Raw genomic sequence first — 22498 nt, forward strand, 5'->3', positions numbered from 1 at the left:
AGGATGCAAAGTCGGCGATACACTGTTCCTTCGTAACTCATTTAAACTGAAGCACAGCTTGAAGGCGTCTTCGAGCGATGCTACCAGTTTTTTTAGTGCTTCAGAAGGGGGTAACAGCCCTGACCTACTCATTCTGTTGAATTCAGTAATGTCCCTGAGCAATCGGAGCACTTGGCTCTTTGCAGGAACTTCCTTTCTACATAGCCTGCTATATGGAATATCAGCCTAGAATCACTTTTCTTTTCCCTGTAGCAGCGCAGCGGTGCTCGATGTCGCAGGCGCTGAACACCTCATGTGCGGCTTGCAAATTTCCAATGTCGAGGAGCTCATGGACGTACGCTTTTCGGTGTACCGCTTGCTCATTAACGTCGCCGATACAATCTAGCCACCGTACCGATACTGAGCAAGCTACTGAGCAGCTCGGGGCGAACATTTCCGCTGTCAGACAGCGGAACAATTCCGCTGTCTTTCTCACAAATTTAGAGCCCGACTTGCAGTTTGGAGCGAAGCAGTAGGTCTCCTTGGTGGTCTTCTTTGGTGGAGCAACGCCGCCGCTAATCTTGCCGGTCATCTTTCCTACCTGGACCATTCCACATCGCTTAGGAACTTACAAACAGTACGAGAGATGCGGAGCTCTTCACCTTTGAAACTGACACGAACAGACGACATACAACTACTCCAATACGGGCTTTATTTTTGTTTTTGCTCGCCGCCAGTCCGCCAGCCCCCTGTAGCAGACGACGTGCGCTGCGGAACCGTTCTACTGACCGCAGCGCCAATTTTGCGTCATGACGCGGAGAAGCGGTGAACTACGCTCCAGAGGCGCCGGTCGGCACACCTACCCATCTAGCCACCGTAGTGCTAGTAAATGCGCGCGAGGCTGACAAGGGTGCCGCCACGAGCCGTCTTGCATTCAAACTTTGGGCAGGGCCGTGGGAGCATTGCACCCTTGCACCCCCATGCTGTCTCCGCTGTGTAGCATTCCAGCGCGCTAGTGGAAATGAAAGGAAAGAGAATGCTGCTGATCAGTCCTATAACTATGCAAAACTTTGCTGTGCTTGAAGGAATCGAAAAAGTTTTGCAACTGGATATTGAAAAGGTGAATAACTTAATAGCAATGTAATTCTATGATTAGTCAGAAAAGTGTTCAGGCCACTTTAAGGGGTTAGGAAATGTGCAGTAATATTGAACCTCATTATAACACGTAAAATATAGATATAATGACTAGGTTAAATAAATCAAAATACCCCTTGAAATAACTTTAGCAGTACATTGATTTGGAACTCAATATAATGAAGCTAAATAACCCATCAGTTGATACAAGTCATTTCTCGCCTGAGACAAAATTTCAATTTCACACTGCAATCATATTAGAATAGGGCTGGATTCGACTATTCATCATCAATGTGACATTTCAAAGCTCTCGCATCGTGTGCATTCCACATTGGAGTTGTGGTCATTCAATCATTTTGGTTGTGAAGTGACTGTTGCAAATGGCCTCTTTGGTCAAATAGCAGTCGTTCTCAGTTATTCACTTGCTGCTTAATTTTCAAGCTCTTGGCCGGAACTGTGGAAGCTGAACCAATTGTCAGTGCATTGCAACTTTTTGCACATTTACGTATCTCTTGAAGAGAGAAGAATAAAATTAGTCAAGAAGAAACAGGTCAACCTAGTTGCAGTAAGGGTAAAAGCAGACCAATTCAGGCTAGTGCTCACAACAAAAATGCAGCTTTAGAACAGGAAGATGAAACAAAAACATAGGAGTAATAAATGAAACCGTAACTAGGCTGATCTCAGAAGCAGCAATTGAAGTGGGAGGAAGGCTCCAAGGCAACCAGTAGGTACGCTTTCCCAAGTAACAAGGACTTAATAAAGAAGCAAGCATGAAAATGCGAAACTCAAGAGATCACATAGAACTTGCTGAAATGTCAAAACTGATCTATAAGAAGAAAGTAAGGGATATCGAAATTATAATGTGGAAAAGATTGAGGAAGTAGTAAAATATGGACGCCAGCAGGAAATCAGTGAGAAAGAAAACTGGCATAGGACAAGACAAGATGTATGTGCTGCAAACATAGCAGGGTAATATCAGCAATTTCGATGACATAGTAAAAGCAGCGGAAGAATTCTATACTGACCTGTGCAGCTAGTACCTAGAGCAGCCAAGCTACTTTCATTCGAAGTAGTGATGAATAGCTAGATACACAGGCTCCTTCTATACTAGCATGCAATTAGAAGGGCCTTGCAAGACATGACCAGGGGAAAAGCTGCTGAAGAGATGGAATAACAGTCGATTTAATCAAGATGGAGGAGATATCACGCTTGAAAAGCTTGCAGATTACAACAAATAATGAGGACCTAACTGAGAAGGTGTAAGAGTGGGATTGAAGATGAATATGCAGAGACAAAGATAATGTTCAATAGCCTGGCAAGGGAACAAGAATTCAGGATCGCCAGTCAGCCTCTGGAGTCTGTAAAGGAGTACGTTTCGCTAGGTCAATTATTCACAGCGGACCCTGATCATAAGGAAAATTACAGAAGAATAAAATTGGGTTGGAGTGCATACGACAGGCATTGCCAAATCCTGACTGGGAGCTTACCACTGTCGTTGAAAAGAAAAGTATACAATCATTGCATTCTACCGGTGAACATATGGGGCAGAAACTTGGAGGTTCACAAAGAAGCTCGAGACAAGTTAGGGATCGCACAAAGAGCGATGGAACGAAAAATGTTAAGCCTAACGAGAGCGGAAGAGAGCTGTGGGATCAGAGAGCAAACGGGGATAGCCGATGTTCTAATTGACATTAGAGGACAAAATGGAACTGGGCAGGTCATGTAATGCGTTAGGATGCATATCCGGAGGATCATTAGGGGCGCGATCTTGTACGCGTTCCAAAATGGAACGGAGGTGTTCCATTCCATCGAGCCGCACACGATTGGCCAATTTCAACCGCGACGTTCAAATTGACCAATCGTGTGCGGCTCGATGGAACGGAACGCGTACAAGATCGCGCCCTAGAGTTAAAGAATGGATACCAAGAGAAGGGAAGCGCAGTCGAGGACGGGCAGAAAACTAGGTGGGGTGATGAAGTTAGGAAATTTGCAGGCGCAAGTTGGAATCAGATAGCGCAAGACAGGGGTAATTGGAGATTGCAAGGAGAGGCCTTCGTCCTGCAGTGGACATAAATATAGGCTGATGATGGTGATGATGACTTGCATCTTAAATTTTGTCAATGCAAAAGTGCCGAGCACGTGGAAGCACTGAATACTTGTGCATCTGCCACCAATATTACCGAAGGCTCGCAGCACCATGGGCCAAGTTCGTTGCATTATTGTAGTAAATAAAATGGCTATGACAGTCTCTGTGCACATATAGCAGCTGTGGCAAAAAGCAATATTTCTAGTGTTGTTTAGGTCTGTTTGATCATGGAATTATGGCAGTGCTGTTACCTGTTGCATGAATAAAGTACATATTTGTCATATGAACGTGTTAGCAAATGTGTCAAACTCTGGGGTGATAATGTTATATGACCACCCATTTTTGCACTGCTGTCTCGTGGTAACTATAAAGTAATCAGCACATATGCTCATGGGCCATCAGAGCTTGGTTTGTCTTATTGTCCCATTGGGCTTTAATGTTGCTTTCTGATTATTGTAGCTTTTAGGTTACTATGTTTATTACTTCCTTTCAAAAGTCCCTAATAGCATGCTAAAACATTGTTATTAACACATGTGATGTATAAGTAATGACACAGCTTAGAATTGCGCTTGAGATGGCTTGTTTGAGGCTTTGAAGCTGCGGAATAGTCTAGGGTATCCTACCCTAATCACAAATGGCCATATGTAATTGCTCATTTACTTTACATTTGTTACTGTTCTACTGTTGTGCATAGTACATGTTGCATGGTGCTGCAACCAAGTGAAGTGCTTGTGCTATATAGGAGTGATGCTTTTGTCCTTTTTTTTTTCTTAACCATTTCTAACCATATGGGCCAGTCCTGTGGTCATTGGTTTCATGTAGTACTGCTACTAAAGTATGCCTACTGTGCAATCTTCAGGTAAAATGCAGTGCCATATCTGTTTCTTCATTGGTATCGTAACAAAGAGTCCTAGTAGCACAGTTTGTGGAAGAGCATTTGGTATTAAGATTAGATTGTCAAATTATGCTATGTTATAAAGTTGGCATGTTGTAAGTGGACTGAATAGCTTTTTTATTTGGACTATGAATAGTGAAGTCGAAAGACAGTGTTGCAATTTTCACGTAATCATCACTGCTAACTTAACAGGAAGGCTGCCCCACCTGAGAGGACTAATTTCTAGGAACTGCTCTATTTGGTATTAGGACTCTGCCGGTGCCTCCAATCCACAACAGGCATGGAGCCAGAGCTCCCTGAGTGAAACAGTCCTGCTGGATCGGGATTTGTGCAGTTATGGCTCATTGATGGAGCACCCACTCGGTGGAAAGTCATCCAGTAAAGAAGAGATCGAGGGAGGGGGTCAGCCACCTCTGGCACTGCTGCGCCTTCAGGAGCGCGACCTTATTGAGCGTGCACGAGCAGAGCTCACTTGGATTGAGGTTCTCAAAAGGTGAGGCTGCGCTGCTTATGACATCACACTAGACAGTTGCGGGCAGAGAAATGTCGTGTAGCATGGCACCATTGTAGCAACTCCTTATATAATACATCTTCACTTGTAATAAACACATACATCAACCCGATGGATTTTGTTTTCTGCCTACTTAAAAAAAAAAAAAACTCTATGAAGGTACTTTAAGATGCTAGCAGTCATTGAAAATGAGGAAAGTATAGGGAAAATGAAGTGTTTTAGTAGAAGGCAGGTATTGATTTGTTTGCATATTTGTATTTCATGTAAAGAAAGAAATATAGGAGGAAAGTAATGCACACACGTTCATTGGAACCTGTATCAGTGTTGCATCTGGTGCTTTACCAAGTGAGCTACAGGAGCAGCTCTCCTCAGATGAGTGATGGCATTGTTATCAGCAATGTTCAGTTCTTTGCTATCAATAGCTGTAATTTTCAATTGGCACATTCCTGCAGCACCTGAATGCACCTGCATGGGTTAACAAAAAAAAATTCATGCTAGGTAAACTACCAAGGTTCATACGTTAATGCTGTTTTTTGATGGGCTACACCTCTTGCTTGGTTTTCAGTATTAGCCCCTTCCATGCCTTGGATGAGCTGGTCTGGTCCATGGGTTTCTGGTTGAAACTGTTAAAGATGAGCTCAGCTTGTCAGTGGTATTTTGAATTTCTAGCAATGCCATGGATGAGCTTAGCTTTGTCTGGGTGCGTAGTCGGGCTTTTGGTAGGTGGCAGCACAATTCATGGGACAGCACAAGCAGAAGCTAATTTATCATTTCTGAAGAGGTAAAACATGTTGGCAACCAAAGTTTTTAAATGTAATTTAGGGGGGGGGGGGCTCGGCTCTCTTTGGTCAGAATTCAGAACCATAGCACAGCATGGAAAGGGTTGAAGCAGTATTTCTAACCAAATCAAAATTTTGGCACTGTTTCACTTGTCATAAATATCAGGGTTCTACTCTACCAATGGTGGGGAAATTTACACGACACTCTAAAAGAATACTTAAATTTTGCATATTATGTACAGTGGGCTCCATATTACCCAGATGTACACATAAATTTTGGTGAAAAAAAAAAGTTCACTATAATGTATGTATATATGTATGTATGTATGTATGTATGTATTTATGTATGTATCAGAGGAAAAAGTCCACTATTGGGCTTTATATGCACGAACAGGAGGGGATGGTATTGCGTGAGTTTCACATAGTAATTTACATAGGGTTATGTCCTCACAGAAATCTGGATTTGGTACAAATTGCTCAACAGCTGCTCTAGCAGGCCGACATCTTTTTAATACCTTACTCAAACATGCTACATGCTAAGAGATATGATTTGAAAATTGCTTTGTTTTTGTTACTGAAAAATTATGTTCTTTATCCTTGACAATCCTCATTTGGATTGTCTGTCTGTCTGCTGTACATGCCGGATTTTTGAAAGCATGTCAACTGTGTGATTGTGTTCTCAGCGTCACAGTTCCTATCCAGTAACAGCATTTGTGAAATGAAATTTCGAAGTATCGTAGGATCTCAATGATGCGAATATTGTGAGGTTGCATAATATATATTGGTGACATCCAAAATTCATATAATAAAAATTCTGCCAGAAACCATCTCGGGATGACTGCCAACGTTAATGTGATTAGCATGGAACCAATGTAGCGACACATCGTATTACCACCATCGAAACTCGTCAGTTGGGCTCCTCTCTCATGCTTCGCTCTAGACATGCTATTTCCAGGCAAGATTGTCTGAAAATATATTACGCAGGTTCGATTCTGCCCAGCACCGGAAAATTTTTTAAATATATATATATATATATTTTTGTCATTGAAGAGCAGCACGTACCCAGTGGCACATGCCCAGTGCCCCAAGTTGGTGTCAGAGGTTCATTGAAAAGCGGCGCATACCCAATGATGCATACCCCCTACCCGAAGTTGGAGTGAAAAAGGTTCATCAAAGAGCAGCACACACCCAGTGACGCATACCCAGTGACCCAAGTTGGCTTGAAAGAGGTTAGATACAAACGTACATACTGCAAACTAGGTGAAGTTCCCGAAAAATTCTAACCGCATCAAGAAACATCTGTAATTTACATCTTGAGGCAGCAGGAATGCATTTTTTTAGTTATTCACACCTGAAAAGGTTCCACACAATTGCTAACTTTCCTTTTGGACAGTGCATATATCGCAAAAATTATTTGGCGCAGTCCAATGAGAGCAAATTGAGGAAGAGGAGGGAAAATAAATTCACAAAAGCACCAGCACGGAATATTGAATAAACTTTTGCTCAGTCTTGCACTTCACTGTGGTAATATCTGCTCGACATTTCATTATAGCCGGGCATTCTGTATTTGTCTGATACATAGTCTGATGCATGTTTCGCATCATTGCACAACACATCAGTAACTCAGCCTACTCACAAAATTCCCTGTTCTCAGCAAGCTAACGGATGAGCTTAGTAATATGCCCTCATTTTTTAAAACTATGCTCATTTGCAGTAGAAACCGAGCCTCATTGCTGGCTTGGTCATTTCTGTGGCAGTGAAAATGCAGCATAGTGAGCTTGGTTGCAAGATTTGGAAACTGCAACGTGAAATGCTGCCCATGTCATTTCTAAAGCTTGAATTTAGCATACTTTTTTGTTGGAGTACCACTGACTTTATGATTGTGCCATTTATACTATGTTATTTTATGGGGAGCTTTGCTGCCCTAGTTAGTGAATCTTAATGGGACACTAAAGTCAAATAAAAAGTCAAGCTAATGTGATAGAGCAATGCTCTAGAACCTCTAAGGCGTCAATATAATCGCGAACATAGCTTTAGTAATCGAGAAATTGAGGTAAATGCAGGACATAAGAGACTCCCCAGGAACATTCCGGTACTTACCCGATGACGAAGGCACTCCTCAAAAAAAAAAAGTCACTAGTACTCAACCACTCGTATTAAAAAGATTGTTTCGTTAGACTATAAGATAGAAGAAAATGCTACTTGTCTACTTCTATTAGATTCTTAGAAAAAAGTACCTTTTTAGTGTTACACTTGATAATGACGCAGGCGGTCAAAAGGTTTTGTTTTCGCACGACTCATCGCCGCGCTCGCTTTCGAGTTTCAGAAGTTTTGTTAGCGCGTAGTACTGCGCTCATATAGGAAAAGCTTGCCCTTCCTCCATGACTGCGCTGGTGTTGCTGGCTCGCTAAACTCTCACTTGAATTTGCTAGCAGCTTGAGAGGCACTACGGCACGTCTAGACAGTGACCAGCTTCGTCGCCCGACGTCGCATTGCAGGAGTCCTCGCTGCTTTCGCGCTCGAAGAGCCGGTGTCGAGGCTGCTGTCATAGTAGGCAACGACGCTGGCAGCGCGAGCCGGCAGCGCGAGCTCTCTGCAGCATGTCACGCACATCGGAGCTTAAATCACTAAAATCGAGCCCAGCATCGTGAGCCAATGTGTCGTCAGGGTCGTCAACTAGTTGGTGAGCGTCGACGATCACCGTGTTCAGTATTTGGCGCGCGCTTTACCTTCCGCTATGGTGGCTAGCCACCATACTTCCGCTTTCACACTGCCGTCGGCTCTGTCTTGGCTATGTTTCTGGCCGCGCGTTTGCGCTTTCTGCAAAAAAAGCCATAGCGCCGTCTGCGGTCGCTCACCGGTGGTACAACGTCACGATATGGCCAAGACGTCACCACTCCTCGCTTGGGTGCGCGATTTGAATTGCGTTAGAGGTATGCGGATGCTTCAAACGCAATTTTCTCTTAAAATAAGTATTTTCTTGGCACAAAACAAGCGTTTCGAGGTTTCTGATATCATATTTTAACAGTCCATGTTGAAATATTTGCCTTTAGTGTCCCTTTAAACTTGGTACCGTGGCAACCAAGATCTAGTCGAAGTCTGGCCTTGTGCACGACTGATGACAAGACTACAAGTAGTGTTCTGGTGATGTCGACAAGGGGACTCACCTTTGCGTATGCTACACCCTAATTGCTGCCTGTTTATATGTTTACCATTGCTCACAATGCATGCACAAATGGAATTGGGCTCTGAAAGTACTGTGAATATTTTTTCGAAGAGTTAATTTGTGAAAGGGGATATAATTAGAACAAAAAGCATCATTGGCAAATCATTTCTGTGGGAGCCTCGAAGGTGGCAGAAGGGTCATGAAAGTGAAAATTGTCATCCACCAGAGTGTAGCACGAAGTTACAAAGGAAACCGATATGGTTCTTTTTTTTTTTTTTTTTTTCAACGAAAGCTTTGCAGTTAAAGAAAAATTTGTCCTGGTTCGGAGATCGAACCAAGGACGGCTACTCTATTCGTAACATAAACGATGCCAATAAAGAGACAGATATGGCACTGCATTCTACTGAAGCTTGCACAGTAGGCCCATTTTACAACAAACATACATACAACGAATGAGCACAGGACTGGCTCAGATGCTTACAAATGGCTAAGAAAAAAAAAAGTTTAATTTTTTTTTTTTTTTTTCAACTGCTAAGGTTTCTGAGAAGCTCAGATGGCAGAGTGACCGTCCCAGAACGGTGTTGGTCCCGGGTTCGATCCCCAGACCAGGTCGAATTTTTCTTCAAATGCGAAGCTTTCTTTCTCAGAAACCCGTATGGGTTTCCTTTGTTAGCTTCATGCTACACTTGGGTGGATGACAAGTCCTTCCAAAAACATTTTTATCTGTCTTTCATAAAACCAAAATCATCGGAGCCAAGGAAACCAAACATTATCTTGTGATACTTCTAAAACATCAAGCTGAAAAATCAAGCATTATGAAGTTCTGAAACGGCAAGCTGAGCGTGTTGAACGAGAGCCTATGCAGCTTTACTGAAGCTGATGGTTCAGTCTCAGAATGGCGTGTCGAATATGCCAGAATATGTTGCCTGAAATGAGAATGAGTGTTGCCTGTGCCCCACTGAAACCTGTGGGGCACAGGCACCACTGTGTTGAACAAAACTTCCAACATTACTTTTTAATACACAGTTAAACATCGATATAACAAAGTCGATAAAGTCAGCAATTTGCTTTATACATTAACATTTCATTATATTGAGATTCGGCCTTTTATGCAAATAAGTACAGTCGCTGATGGCTTTTTCTTACATGGCAGCGGCCACAATATTTTCCGAATTATCAGCTAATCTGTAAAAACAAATTTGAATGAGAAAAAAATTCATTTTGTTGAATTTGAGAGTTAGCGTTGAAAGATACGGTTTCATGTCATGTCGTCAATGTCTTCACATCGGCGGTACGAAGTGAAGCCAGTTGCACTTTCATGTTTACTCTGCCTCTGTGGCTTATGGTGTCGCCTGCAGTGGCACAAGGTTATCATGAGGAGCACCGGCAGTGGGGAGCGAATGCTTTGTCCCGCCTCTCACTTCAACATGTCTCTGAAACTCGAGAATACGCAACCTGCAGCACTAAACGCGAGGGAAGACAGCGCACATGACGCCACATCATTTCGTCACCCCCTCTGTTTGCACATGGGGCAGATTAGTTCTAAATCTGTGTGCCCGGGCTGCATATGCGCGCAGCCGGTTGCAGCCATGACCACGCTAGACAAGGAGATACGTACCAATCTGGCCCCCATTCCCTCCCCCCACCCCCCCTCGCACTCACTTCATCACATTACCGAGAGCTCACTCCCCTGCCTTCCCCCCTTTCACTTTGCTTGCGTGAGAACACAGCGCTGATTAAGCCGCCATCCTTCTCAGGATGGTGGCTTGAAGGCCCTTCCTTGCTTTCATTCACACCCAAAGTTTGCAGCGTGTGGGGTGCAGTAGGATCTTATTGCACTTGGGCTTTATACGGTTGCTCTTGGCCGTGTGGTGTGTGATTTATGAGGTGTGTTCACAAGCAGCCGCTTGTAATTTAACCACTTCACCATCTGTGTCTGTGGCAGTTTCCATTTATGGTCTTGGTATTTCTTTACGGCGGCAGTGAAATTTTGTTATATTGAAATCATTTATAAACGCACTTTGTTGTATTGATGTTCTAAATATATGGTGTTCTATGAACAAGAAGTTATAAAAAGCTAAATACTTTGTTATATCGAGAATTTTGTTATATTGAAGTTGGTATATTGAGGTTTAATTGTATATCAAAGCAAATGAGTCAATTTTTTTGTACAATTTCTGTATCGCTTTGTCATTACACCGTGTATGAGTCTTGCAATGTTTACTACCGGTATTTATGATTGTTCTTGTCTCTACTGATACCCATGTCATGTTGATGTGTGAAATTTTCATCATGCCATTTAAGTGTTTTTATTTGCTGTATGGTAATGTCGCCTTTTCTGGAGCTATGGGTCACGTCAAGCTGCGTGCAAGCATCGTTTGCCCCTGGGGTTTTTATCTCTGTCATGGTGTAGATATTTTCGTCATAGTAGGTTCTTGAACTTGTTCAATACAAACAGATTTAGAAAAGAAAATGTGAAGCGTATGCTCTCTGTCACACACACACAAACACGCTTTATAAGACTTCAAAGACATATAACTTGAACAAAATATGAATTAGGAACACCTCTAGATATAGATTCAATCATTAGTCAGCAAACTACCTAAGCAAATCATCGAAGTTCACATATCACCATGGTTCGGTGTGGAGTGTCGGAGAAGTTTATGCCCGGAATGGTGCAGGCGTCGAGTGGGCTGCTGCTGAAGTACTCTAGCCGGAACCATGTGGCGAGGCGACATGTCAAGACGGGGCAGGAATGTAGGCCAGGAAGAAAAGCCAGAGCATAGAGGCTGTGGTCTGTGCTCTGCTGGGCTCCCCACAAACGTACACCAGCTTTAGACGTTGAGCCGTAGGTTCAGGAGCACCAGGCATAAACAGGAGCCCTGACCCATAGACAAACAGGCTGTTTTTTCCGCCGCTACTGTCACAATGGCTTCGCATCTCCGTACCATGCTCGCACCATGTGGCTCGCAGGTGGTTCTTTTTTGTTCACGGCTTTATTTTTCTGTGCCATTGCACGATCACGATCATGTGTTCTTATGTAACGCTCGCTAATCTTTTCAAACAATGTGCAGTGTTTTATTGATTATTCTTGCAGAAACTGTCGGGAAAAAGGCTCTGAAGAAAAGCTGCCAGCACTGCGCAAGAGGCAACGAGGTATTCTGATCAGGCTGCACCAGAAACGGATAGAACTGAAAGCTCTTCAGAGCCGCTGTCTTACACAGAGTCGTGGAGCTACTAGTCATGCTTCAGTATCAACTGAGACTTCTGTTCCAATGTACAATGCTTCTGGAGTTCCTGATGGTTCTGCCAGTGGCATGCACTCAAGTGGCATTAGCGGTAAGTGAGATTAGTAGTTGCAAGCTGAAACTACTTGCTGGTCATACTTGTTTCACTTCTCTTATTTAGTGTGATATAGTTACAGTTTGTGTAAATTGCAGAATGGAGCTATGTTTCAAAAGGCCCTGCCAGAATGCTTGATGTACTGCATGTACATTGGATGTCTGTTTGAGGAGTACATTTTATTGGGAGATGGGAGATATGAGGGACCAATCTTCCATTTCCATGCTAGTGAACTCGGGCACTAGTTAACTAAACATCATACTTAGTAGCGCAAAACTTGAAATAAAAGACAACAGTGAGAGGCAAGAGGAAAGGAAAGACGAGCGCTAGCTGCTACACTGGTGCTAGCATAATGTGAGGAATCATCACAATGTAATTTTAATGCCTTGTGGGAAATTGGGAAAATCAATATGCTTTCCTAATGGACTCATAATGGACTTTAGAAAAGTGTTCTTTTTTTTGTGTGTGTGTGTGTGTGTGTGAGAGAGAGAGAGAAAAAAATGAGTAACAATTGTGGACCTTAATCTTGATGCCGAGGCAAAACTAGAAATCGAGCTGGTGGGCGACGCCGGATGTCGCCGAAGCCAAACGTGATGCTCACATCGCGCTGCCTGCAGCAAGGAACGGCGGCACGTTTGGATTATCGCCTACTAAAAGCACGCAGTACGTTATCAACGGCGTTACATACCACGTGCTCTAAAAAAAAAAAAATAGGTGAAGATGCTTATCGCAATAGGGTTGGCAGCGATAGCTGTGAATGAGGCGTGCGATGACCTGGAGGTGATTTGCTGGTGCCGTTAATATAAACTGAGTGCGCACCGGCGTTTTCATGTGAGACGGGCGGGCGAGTATTATGGTAAAGCTGCCGTGGCGGGCGGCTATATACTGTTCTCGATTGCGCGTGCCTCGTGCAATTTCTTGTTTGCATGGGATTTAGCGGCCGGTAAACGTATCGTACGATCGCAGTTTGGCAATGTGCTGAAACTTGGTGCCGAAAAATCATGTTTTTTTGGGAACATTCGAACCCGTAAAAAATAAGCGTAACTCTATTGGGTCATTTTTTTTGTTCTCGATCGCGAACATTGGCGCCAGGAAATCGTACGTAACAAGATCGTATCAATGAGGTTCTACTGTAGTTATTTTTATGAGATGTTCAAGGAGGCACGTTCTTGTGGACTTTTTGGCTTTGTCAATTCCTTAATGTAAAAAATGTCATTGCTATTTGAATCAAAGGCCACATGCTTACTGTAGAATTCATTGTAGTCTTAATTTGTTCTAATGATAGTAATGAGTAGCACTATGAATTTATACTTCCTCTCACTTTCCCCTAGCAACAAAGTGTAAATGATGTACAGCAGTACTGGTGTTTGTAAAGTTAGTCCTCAACTCCAAATTCTCCGAAGCCTAACAATGGCCACTTCTTTCTATTGTCTTGGTAATGTTAAAGTGCTTGGTTTAAGCAGCTGGGGGTATGTTGGTCTGATTTTTTAAAATTATTGTTTTACATTAAAAAAAATTTTTGTGTTTTCATTTTACATCTTTCCAGATATGTAATAATGTACTACTATGTAATGCACCGAGGTTTCTGTTTTCGGGATATTTTATGCGAAGCAATCTAATAAGAGGCTTATTTACTTTGTTGCAGTGCCAAAAAATGCAGACGTAGATGAGTCACAGGCAGATGTGTTTTTTCGTGCTGCAATGAAGTATGTTTGGTTTCCCTTTCCTGTGTATGGGGCTAACGCGCTGGAGTTTTGAAAGTACTGTGGCGTTGCCTGGTGGCGTGCAACGAAGTTGGCTGGGTAGGTTAAGATGGACGGCGTTCCTTGAGTTACAGAGGTCTTGCTCGCTTTGTGTGTTGTATTGAATTCTTTCAGTAGTTTTCAGACTCGAAAAGTGCTTGAAACGTACGCACGACCTTGTGCGCTGCCGCCTGCATCGTCGCATATGGAAAACAAACGCTCTCTGTTTCGACAAACGGCATCAAAAGCAGGGGAACCTGACGATTATGCTGAGCAACACGCGGTTCCGAAGCGCAGTAGCCGCTGTTATTGTTACTTGGTAAATTGTCATGAACGTGAGGGTTGTAATCCTGATGGGGTTCTATTGGTTCCCCGGAAAGACGTACCAAGTGGACGATCGGAGTGCTGGATACGTGCTGTTCAACATGTGAAATACGCAAGAGAAACGTTGTCTGCTAGGTATACATGTGAGGTATTTACAACCTATACATGTAAGGTAAGTAATGCGGCTCGTTCACCTGCCGAGCTTCCCGAACGAATTAATGAGGTTAACCAGGCAAGGTTAACAAAGGGCTCCGTCAAGGCCAGCGAATACCAACCCAAAGTATTTTCGAAGCGCGCAGCCAATACGGGGCAGATTGCAAAACCACGGCTGTCAGCATGGGAATTTGGAAACTGCCACTGCGCACATATACAATTTGAAGAATTTTGTGAACACAACTGTTGGAAATTATGCATAACTGCCGTGCATGCTGCAAAAGTGCTTGTGCGATTGACTGTGCTGCAGAAACGGCATAGACCCACGGCCGCGCGCAGCGGTCGTTGTTGGATATTTCATGATTCCGTTTCATCGTTAATGGCAGATAATTTTGGGTTTCTTAAGAGCAATCTTTTTGTCCATTCATTGTCGCTAATCGCGCGAACATGCCTCATAGACCATTCCTGTATTTCAATGTCGTATGACATTCGCTGAACTTGCGAGTGGCGGCGTGCCGAAATAGTCCCCCCTGCGATCTCATGCACGTCGTAAACATACTAGGCATTGAACAGCTTCCTGCCTTTTCGAAGAGTGCTTGGCCTGAAGAATTCTTGCACGCCTGAAATTCGCCGAAATCCAAACGGCAGCAAAAGTGAAAGTGTTGGCTCCATAGAGCTCCTGAGCTTTCAGGAGCATACGGCCACCTTTCCCACTACTCGAAACCAAGGAACTCGTCATAGGGGCGCTGTTTAGTGGCGCTTTTGCAGCACCACCTGGGCAGCGAGTCTTTGCCATAGGTTTTCAAATCAAATAATAATGATAATAAGTATGTTACTTTATAGACTTGCCCAACTATCGAACCTGCTGTAACGACAGGCTGTCCTTGTCAAACTAACACTTTTGTATGTTGATTGGTGGAAGTCGCTTTCCCCACGTTTGTTCATTTTACCCTCAAGTGCACAGAACAACATTTACACTCAAACACTTGCAGTATCAACTATATTCGAACTAAGTTCTTATTAAAGAAATTCTTTAGTTGTTATACCACTACATTACAAATGTACCAGGCATATTAGGAAAGATTTTAATGAATTATTAAACACAGCAGAGATAAAGATAGCTTCTTGCCGACACATTACTTGCACAATTACTGATGGCAGTGATGTGATCGCTGCTCCACCAGTGCCAAGAGGTGAAACCTGCTACATCCTGCTACATATTGGCAAAAAATTGCATAGTTTGCGCCGAGCCTGCTCCAAGACATCGTTTCAGCAGTCTTTTCAGAAAATACAAGACTGCAGGCTCTCAAAATCTATTATTCAGTCTCTCTCTCGTAACTGTAGTGCAATTTTTAGTGTTGTGAGAGAGAGCTGACAGGCAAGTACTCCGGAGTTATATTTCTAAAGGCCAGTAACTATGTACTGAACAGTGGACATTATTGGATTAGGCTGATCGTGATAACTAGCAGACTGAACAGTTCTTACTGTGTGCATAAAGGGGCTGCATTGTGATGAGCAAGCAAAACCACAGTTGTTGCTGCTTGGGGAATGCAGCTTACCATAGTCGTAAGTCTAATTACCATTCGTGCCGCAGCTGAAAGATACTGTTGCCTGTCGCAATCGCATAGATAGCTCGGCTATGAAGTTATATGCCTCAATACCATGTCTCGCAAAAGGCGAGGCCAGCATCATGACATGTGCTCTGTCGCAAACTGCATTACTGTTCACCTCTCGAAGCGAGGGCGCGTGTGGAACATTTCCTTATGTATACAAACGGCTTGCAGCAGGCGAAAACGCGAAAGCTTCCACAAAAGTTTCAAATGCTCACAATGATTTGCTCGATTTGTCATTAAAGAACACCTCAAGTTTTACTTTAGAATGCGCCGACTGTTGTGTTCACTGTGCAAGCCTAAGACAAAGGGCATATGTATTCTGTATTGACAAGCTTTTATTTCGGGAAGAAGTTGGTTTGTATTTTCCACAAAACTCATGTGAAAGGGGTAGTTTTATTCAATGCATGCAAATGATAAACATTCGCGGCCATGTTGGGTGAACTCCCACAAAATTGCACAGGAACAGAAGCGGCCATGGGTGCGCTGTGATAAGCAATGGGTGATTTTCCTAAGTGAGCACATCTATGGCCAGCAATGTAGTCAAGTACTGTGATAATCAGCGAGTTTTGCACGAGCATGTGGGTAGGAATCGAAGTGACTTTTACTTTGCTTATAAATGGCGACACAGTCACCTTGCATTGAATCGAAACGAACTATAGACGCCCGTTGCCTGGCGTGAGTACTTCATGACTTGGCTTCATGCACACTGCAAAATAAGACAAATGAAAAGAATCAACATTTTTTTATTGTTTTTCGAATAAGTGGAGTTTTGGCTGAATTATAGGTGGGGTATTCTCTTGCACCTTTGCTATTTGCAGCTACCCCTTATTACAGGCGCAGCCAAATATTTCCAAATTAACAAATGTTTATGCCATGGAATAATGGGGCCAGGAGAATACGGGCAGTTCAAACTACTATTCCTTTTACTTCAAGATTTGTAGACTGAGTATGCAATAAGCAAACCATTCTGCAAGAATACTTTACCAAGTTGAGGAACAAGTTGTCTTTTAAATGTTATCAAAATAGAGAAAAGAAGAAAAAAAAAATACAATTACAGGTTTTTAAAACATACTTGAGGCTTCACTGAATTATATGCATATGTAATGTGCCATTTGTTTGGGTTTTTCTCAACAAATGCGTGTTTATATCTGTGCAAAATTCTGATCAGGAACATTGCACATAGTATGTTTAATTTAATTGTTACACAGAAGACGAAATTCTTCCTCAGGAATTCAACCTGCCACAGTTGCATAGTGTCTGTGGAATTCTGATACTTGTGGTCAGTGTGTCTGACCGGAACGAAAACAAAACTGAAAAACGAAACAAAACGATATTTTTGACCGGAACGAAAACGTAACTGAAACATTCTGCATTATTTTGTTTCGGAGTGAAACCGAAATATTTTTGATCAGTTTTCGGTTCAAGGGGAAAGTCAGCAGTCCGAAACAACCGACGTCAGGCAGTGTCAGAATTAAAGGCGTATCTCAGGGGTCCGCATTGGCGCATATCTCAGGCAAGCATAGTGCGAGCGATAGCCTGCTGCTAGGCGGACTAGCAGATCGGCATCGTAGAAAACCCAGGATTTGCGCGCTAAGAGCTTATCATTTGTTTTCTACAGGTACAACGCTTTGTTACCGAAGTTTTATCCTTTGTTTGTAATCGTTTAACTTCAATTTACCGCAACAGTGGTCTCGAATTACAGCGATACACTCAATGACATACTGCTTCTGAGATCATGCTCAGTGCCTTGAGTCAAGGCACTGAGCATGATCTCAGAATTCAGAATTCACATATTGAGAAAAATAACTTTTATTGTTACTTTGCTTCAAAAATTTATGCATGTGAACCACTACTGTTATGAACCGTTACGGATCATTTTTTTTTTTTTTTCGTTCCGGAACAGAACCGGAACGGAACTTTTATCAGTGGAAAGAAACTAAAACCAGAACGAAAAACATTTCGTGTTGACACCCTGTTTGCGGTATCGAATCTTGGCTGCGGCAAGTGGGTCCCAGTATGTGTGAAACGCAAGAACGCTCGTGTACTTTGATGAAATGCATGTTAAAGAACTTGTCAAATTCAACCTGGAGCCTTCCATTACCGCAACCGTCATATTCATAGAGTAGGTTTCGAACATAAAGGTCCAAACAATTCATTATTTTGTTCTGCATTCTATGAATCGCAAGGAATCATGCATGAGTCCAAAGATTCTGTTCACTAACCGACGGATAAGCACAACAGGCAGACTTCCCCACACTCCTGCAACACCTAGCTTGTACTGAAAGCGCAAACATTGGGAGGATTGTTTCCGATAGTAAAAAGAATGCCTTGGAAATTTACGTAGCATGCACTACCAGTACCGAAGCAATGCTTGCATCTTGTCTTGAGCACTAAAGCATGGGCAAATCCTCCTTGAAAAACATACTTATGTAAATTGTATTGGGAAACTGATTTTTACTTTAGGAGACCTGGGGCCATGGGATTGAAGAAACTAGGGGCTATTCACAGGAGAATGAAGACCAATAAGTGAATTTCAACGTCTGGTATATTCTAGACAAGCATATGGATGTGTGTGCATATGCAGATTCTCATTGGAGAACATGGCAGTACTGCTCTAGTTAGACTAAATATTTGTATACGAAAATGTGTGGCTGGTAACTGCTCCCAAGTGAAGGTTTAGCTGCTCCAGAAGGTGCTCCAAAGTGGCTTGGATCAAACACATCAGTGTTATGGATTTAATGATCACACTGGCCTTAGAGATAACTTGAACACCAATGTGTTTTGATTCACATTTAATGTACATATTTCTGTACATATTTCAGATTTAATGTACATATTTAATGTACATATTTCAGCATTGTTGCTATAAATAAATTTTCTTGCTAATAGGCTATTTGCATTACTACATGACTTCAATTCTGTAATTCCATTGTGCCCCCTAATGTGTTTAATTTAAATGTAATTAGTGATATTGTTTAATTAGGCAACCAATCATTGTTGGATAGATTCTAGCATTCACTGCCACAAGTGATGTGTTGCAAAAAAATTATTCCTTAATTACTGTGATGCTGTGTCTAATCACAAAACACCTGGTAGGATCTTGACCGTGGCTTCTTATATCACTTCATGGACTTCTTAACATCAAAAGTTAGTTACTGCAAGCTAAATATTTTGTCAGGGCTAGCTGTCTGATTGAGTTAATCATGAACTGAGCACTGTCTTGAGCCAAAACTGGGTTTTATTAAAAAACAATATAAAAATGTTTGGGATTAACTAAAAGCCAGAAAAACATAAAAACAAAAGACCTGCAGCGCTGCATTGAACTTTCCACACTAGCTCGCCATGACATCCGATTTTGACGGTGTCTGCTCGATTGACTGCATTGTGTTCTAAAAGAGCCAAAGACTGAACTTTGCAAGTTTCAATAACTTTCATTGCTGATCTGAAACGACCAAAATACGCGAAAATACTTTCAAGTCCGTGACATCACACTGACATATCGGCACTGGTGTTGTCAGGCCTCCTGTTGTCGCACATCAGCTCTTCTTGTTCTTGTGGAGCACATGTCTTGAACATACACAGTGGAGAGTCAGCTTTTTAAATAATTTATGCTATTTTGTCTATTGAATGTACCATGATTTCAGTATGAAAGTATTTTCAACCGCATGTTTTCCTATGGTTATTCGGCATCATGTGAAGGTAGTGGCTGGTATACAGTGGAATCTTGTTGATACGATCTTCACGGAAACCGGGAAATAAAGCGTATCATCCGAAAATCATATCATCCAACGTATTATCGAACTAAATCGTATTATCAGGGGGGAAAAAAACATGCTACGCAGGATTGTATCAACGAGGTTCCACTGTACTTGTTGTCCATTTGCATTCAAATGAACAAAAACTTTGCGTCAGTATAGACATGTGTTAATTTTTTTCTTCTTTTGGATACGTTTTTCAGAAAATCGTGAGGCATCATTGCTCAGTGACCAACTCAGTGACCAGTCTAAGGAGTCATCCCAACCTGAAGAGATTCCAAGCAAGGTGTTTGCCCTTCAATGTGCATATACCATGAGTTGCAAGTAATGAGTACAGAAGTGGGGGCAAATCATGTTACACACTATTGGCACTTTTTTTTGCGAAGAAGGCCTATTATTAACACCTGTTTTGTACCCAGCGTCTCTACCTGTTTTTTTCTTGCGCTTACTTGCAGTATGTCGTACCAAGAAGGCCGTATTTCTACCCTTCTTTAGTTCATTATTACGGCAACAATATTGATATGAAGCTATCTTCTACCACAACTGCGTTTTTTTTATTGCTGATTGGATTGCTAAAAGTGGTCTAGACTGCAGTTGCTTATTGTCTACCAACAAGGTTGCCATGTGGTTTATTTTAGCATGCACAGTATTTTTCTGTGCTTGTTAATAAGTTCTGAAAGTCTTTGAAACTCTCAACTTTTTATTGTTCTGAAGGATGATGCAAAAACTTAATTTTGAAGCTTATCTGTATCTTAATTTAATGGGAATCTTATTTGAATGGTAATCTTAGTGGTCATGATAATGAATAATATACTTGGTAGCAGTACTTATCTGAACTACGAGGTCTGTTAGAAAAGTATCCGACGTTATTTAAAAAAAAAAATTTTTTTGCGAGCACCTGATGGATATAAAACAAGGGCGCTTGCATCAGCCGACCTTGAACCTTCGTGCGCATGCGCAAATTTTTTCCTGCCTGCCGATAGCATCAGTCGCTGGGACGCAGTGTTTGAGTGAGGCAGTGCGCAGTGCTCTCATCGGTTTTTTTATTGCATGAAAAATGACAGAGCAACTGGAGCAGCGCTACTGCATCAAATTTTGCCAGAAACTGGACGACAGCCAAGTGGAAACCATTCAGAAGATTCAGACGGCTTTCGGTGACGATGCTATGAGCAGCACACAGATTAAGGAGTGGTACAACCGGTTTAAGGACGGCCCCACATCGGTGGAGAGCGAGCCATGCTCTGGTCGGCCATCAACATGCCAAAATGACCAGGTCATTGCCGAAGTGAACGCTGTGGTGATGCGGGACCGTCGTGTGACTATCCGAGAAATTGTGGAAGAGGTGGACATCGGCACTTTTTCTCCACATTCCATTATGACCGAAGATTTGGCCATGAAGAGAGTTCCGGCGAAATTCGTGCTGAAGCTGCTGACGGTGGAGCAAAAGCAACTTCGTGTTGAAGTCTCACAGGAAATGCTGGATTCCACAAACAGTGACCCCGACTTCATGAACACCATAATCGCTGGTGACGAGTCTTGGGTGTATGGGTACAACCCGGAAACCAAATCCCAGTCATCACTGTGGAAGCATTCCACGTCACCAAGACCAAAGAAGGCCCGCCAAGTGTGCAGCAACGTCAAAGTGATGCTGACTGCTTTCTTTGACTCCCGCGGTGTGGTACACTACGAGTACGCACCACAGGGTCAAACAATCGCCTAAGAGTACTAAAGGCATGTCGTCCGTTGCCTACGTGATGCGGTGCGGCGCAAGAGACCGGAGTTGTGGTCAACAGGAAATTGGCGCATCCATCACGGCAATGCTCCTGCACATTCCTCACACTTGATTCAGATTTTTTGGGTGAAAAACCAGACTCCTGTAGTTCAACAGGCTCCTTACTGTCCTGATATGGCCCCCTGCGACTTCTGGCTGTTTCCCAAAATTAAGAGGCCGTTGAAAAGAGCGTGATTTCGGACAAGAGAGGACACTATGGCTGCAATGACCGCCGAGCTAAACTCCATTCCGAAAGAGGGCCTTCTCGGAATGCTTCCAACAATGGCAGCACTGCTGGGAGAAGTGTGTGGAGTCCCAACGAGACTACTTTGAGGGTGATTAGGTTTCCAACGCTCCAGTTATGCCAGGTTTTTTTTCTTCAGCCAAAGGTCGGATACTTTTCTAACAGACCTTGTATTTGCAATAGTGAAACCAATAAATTATAGGAATAGGAGATATGGGAAATTCTTCAAGTGCGCTTCGCCACATATCTCATTTGACCCACACAAGATGGCGGACGCCGTCATAGAAGGGGAAATAAAGCAGGAACGCATGAGCTGGCACCGCCATCCCTGCCGCCATCTTTTCATTACTACATCCTCGCTGTTCGCAAGCCTACCTTGGCTTAGTTTCACTATCTTTAATTAGCTGTCTTAGGTCATGTGTAATTTGTAAATAAAGCCACCCTAGGTTCTTGGTGCATCCATTTACATACCTGTCAGCTTTTACGATTTTATTGTAGAATGTCCATTTTTAGACGTTGTTTGCAAACAAAGGATGTAACACCTAAGAAAACGTAACTTTGAGGGAGGTTGTAAATCGCCATGGCAATGTCAGAAACAGCTCTGAATGACTGCCAGTGCAGTTATTAGATGTCTCGGCACTTGTACTGTGACCTGGGACAGGCACGTGTGCGTGTGTATAATTATGTACGATGTTCTGTGACAGTGGTCCCTTTTAACTCTTGATCTGCTTCACTGCCATATTTTGCGAATGCTTCACCGCATAACACGGCTTTATTGCGGCGAAGCCGGCTAGAGAGAACTGGTAATTATGCAATGCATATGAGACCTTTGGCGCTCCCAAAAGAAATGTAGCCCTGCGCTTGGCTGATCTGGCCCAGTGTGCCTGGTTACGGGTAGGTTTTAACTGATGCACACTTCTTCGTGTGCTTTGCCAAATGCTCTGTGCATGTTTTCTCCCTATATGCTTGTGCAGCGTTGGGCGTCTGCAACTTCGGTCGCCATA

General features: G+C 42.8%; 1 protein-coding gene across 1 annotated transcript in view; it reads left to right on the forward strand.

The window, feature by feature from the left end:
* Positions 1-4308: 4308 nt before the first annotated feature.
* Positions 4309-22498, forward strand: part of LOC119434841 (centrosome-associated protein 350-like) — a gene marked incomplete at its 3' end in the record, with an annotated part of 41798 nt that continues 23608 nt past the window's right edge. The window contains exons 1-3 of the mRNA XM_037701895.2: positions 4309-4587; positions 11648-11889; positions 19683-19765. Coding sequence (XP_037557823.2) covers positions 4442-4587; positions 11648-11889; positions 19683-19765 — 471 coding nt within the window. The remainder of the gene's footprint in view (positions 4588-11647; positions 11890-19682; positions 19766-22498) is intronic.

The sequence above is a fragment of the Dermacentor silvarum genome, unplaced genomic scaffold, assembly GCF_013339745.2.
Source record: "Dermacentor silvarum isolate Dsil-2018 unplaced genomic scaffold, BIME_Dsil_1.4 Seq268, whole genome shotgun sequence".
Lineage (NCBI taxonomy): Eukaryota > Metazoa > Arthropoda > Arachnida > Ixodida > Ixodidae > Dermacentor > Dermacentor silvarum.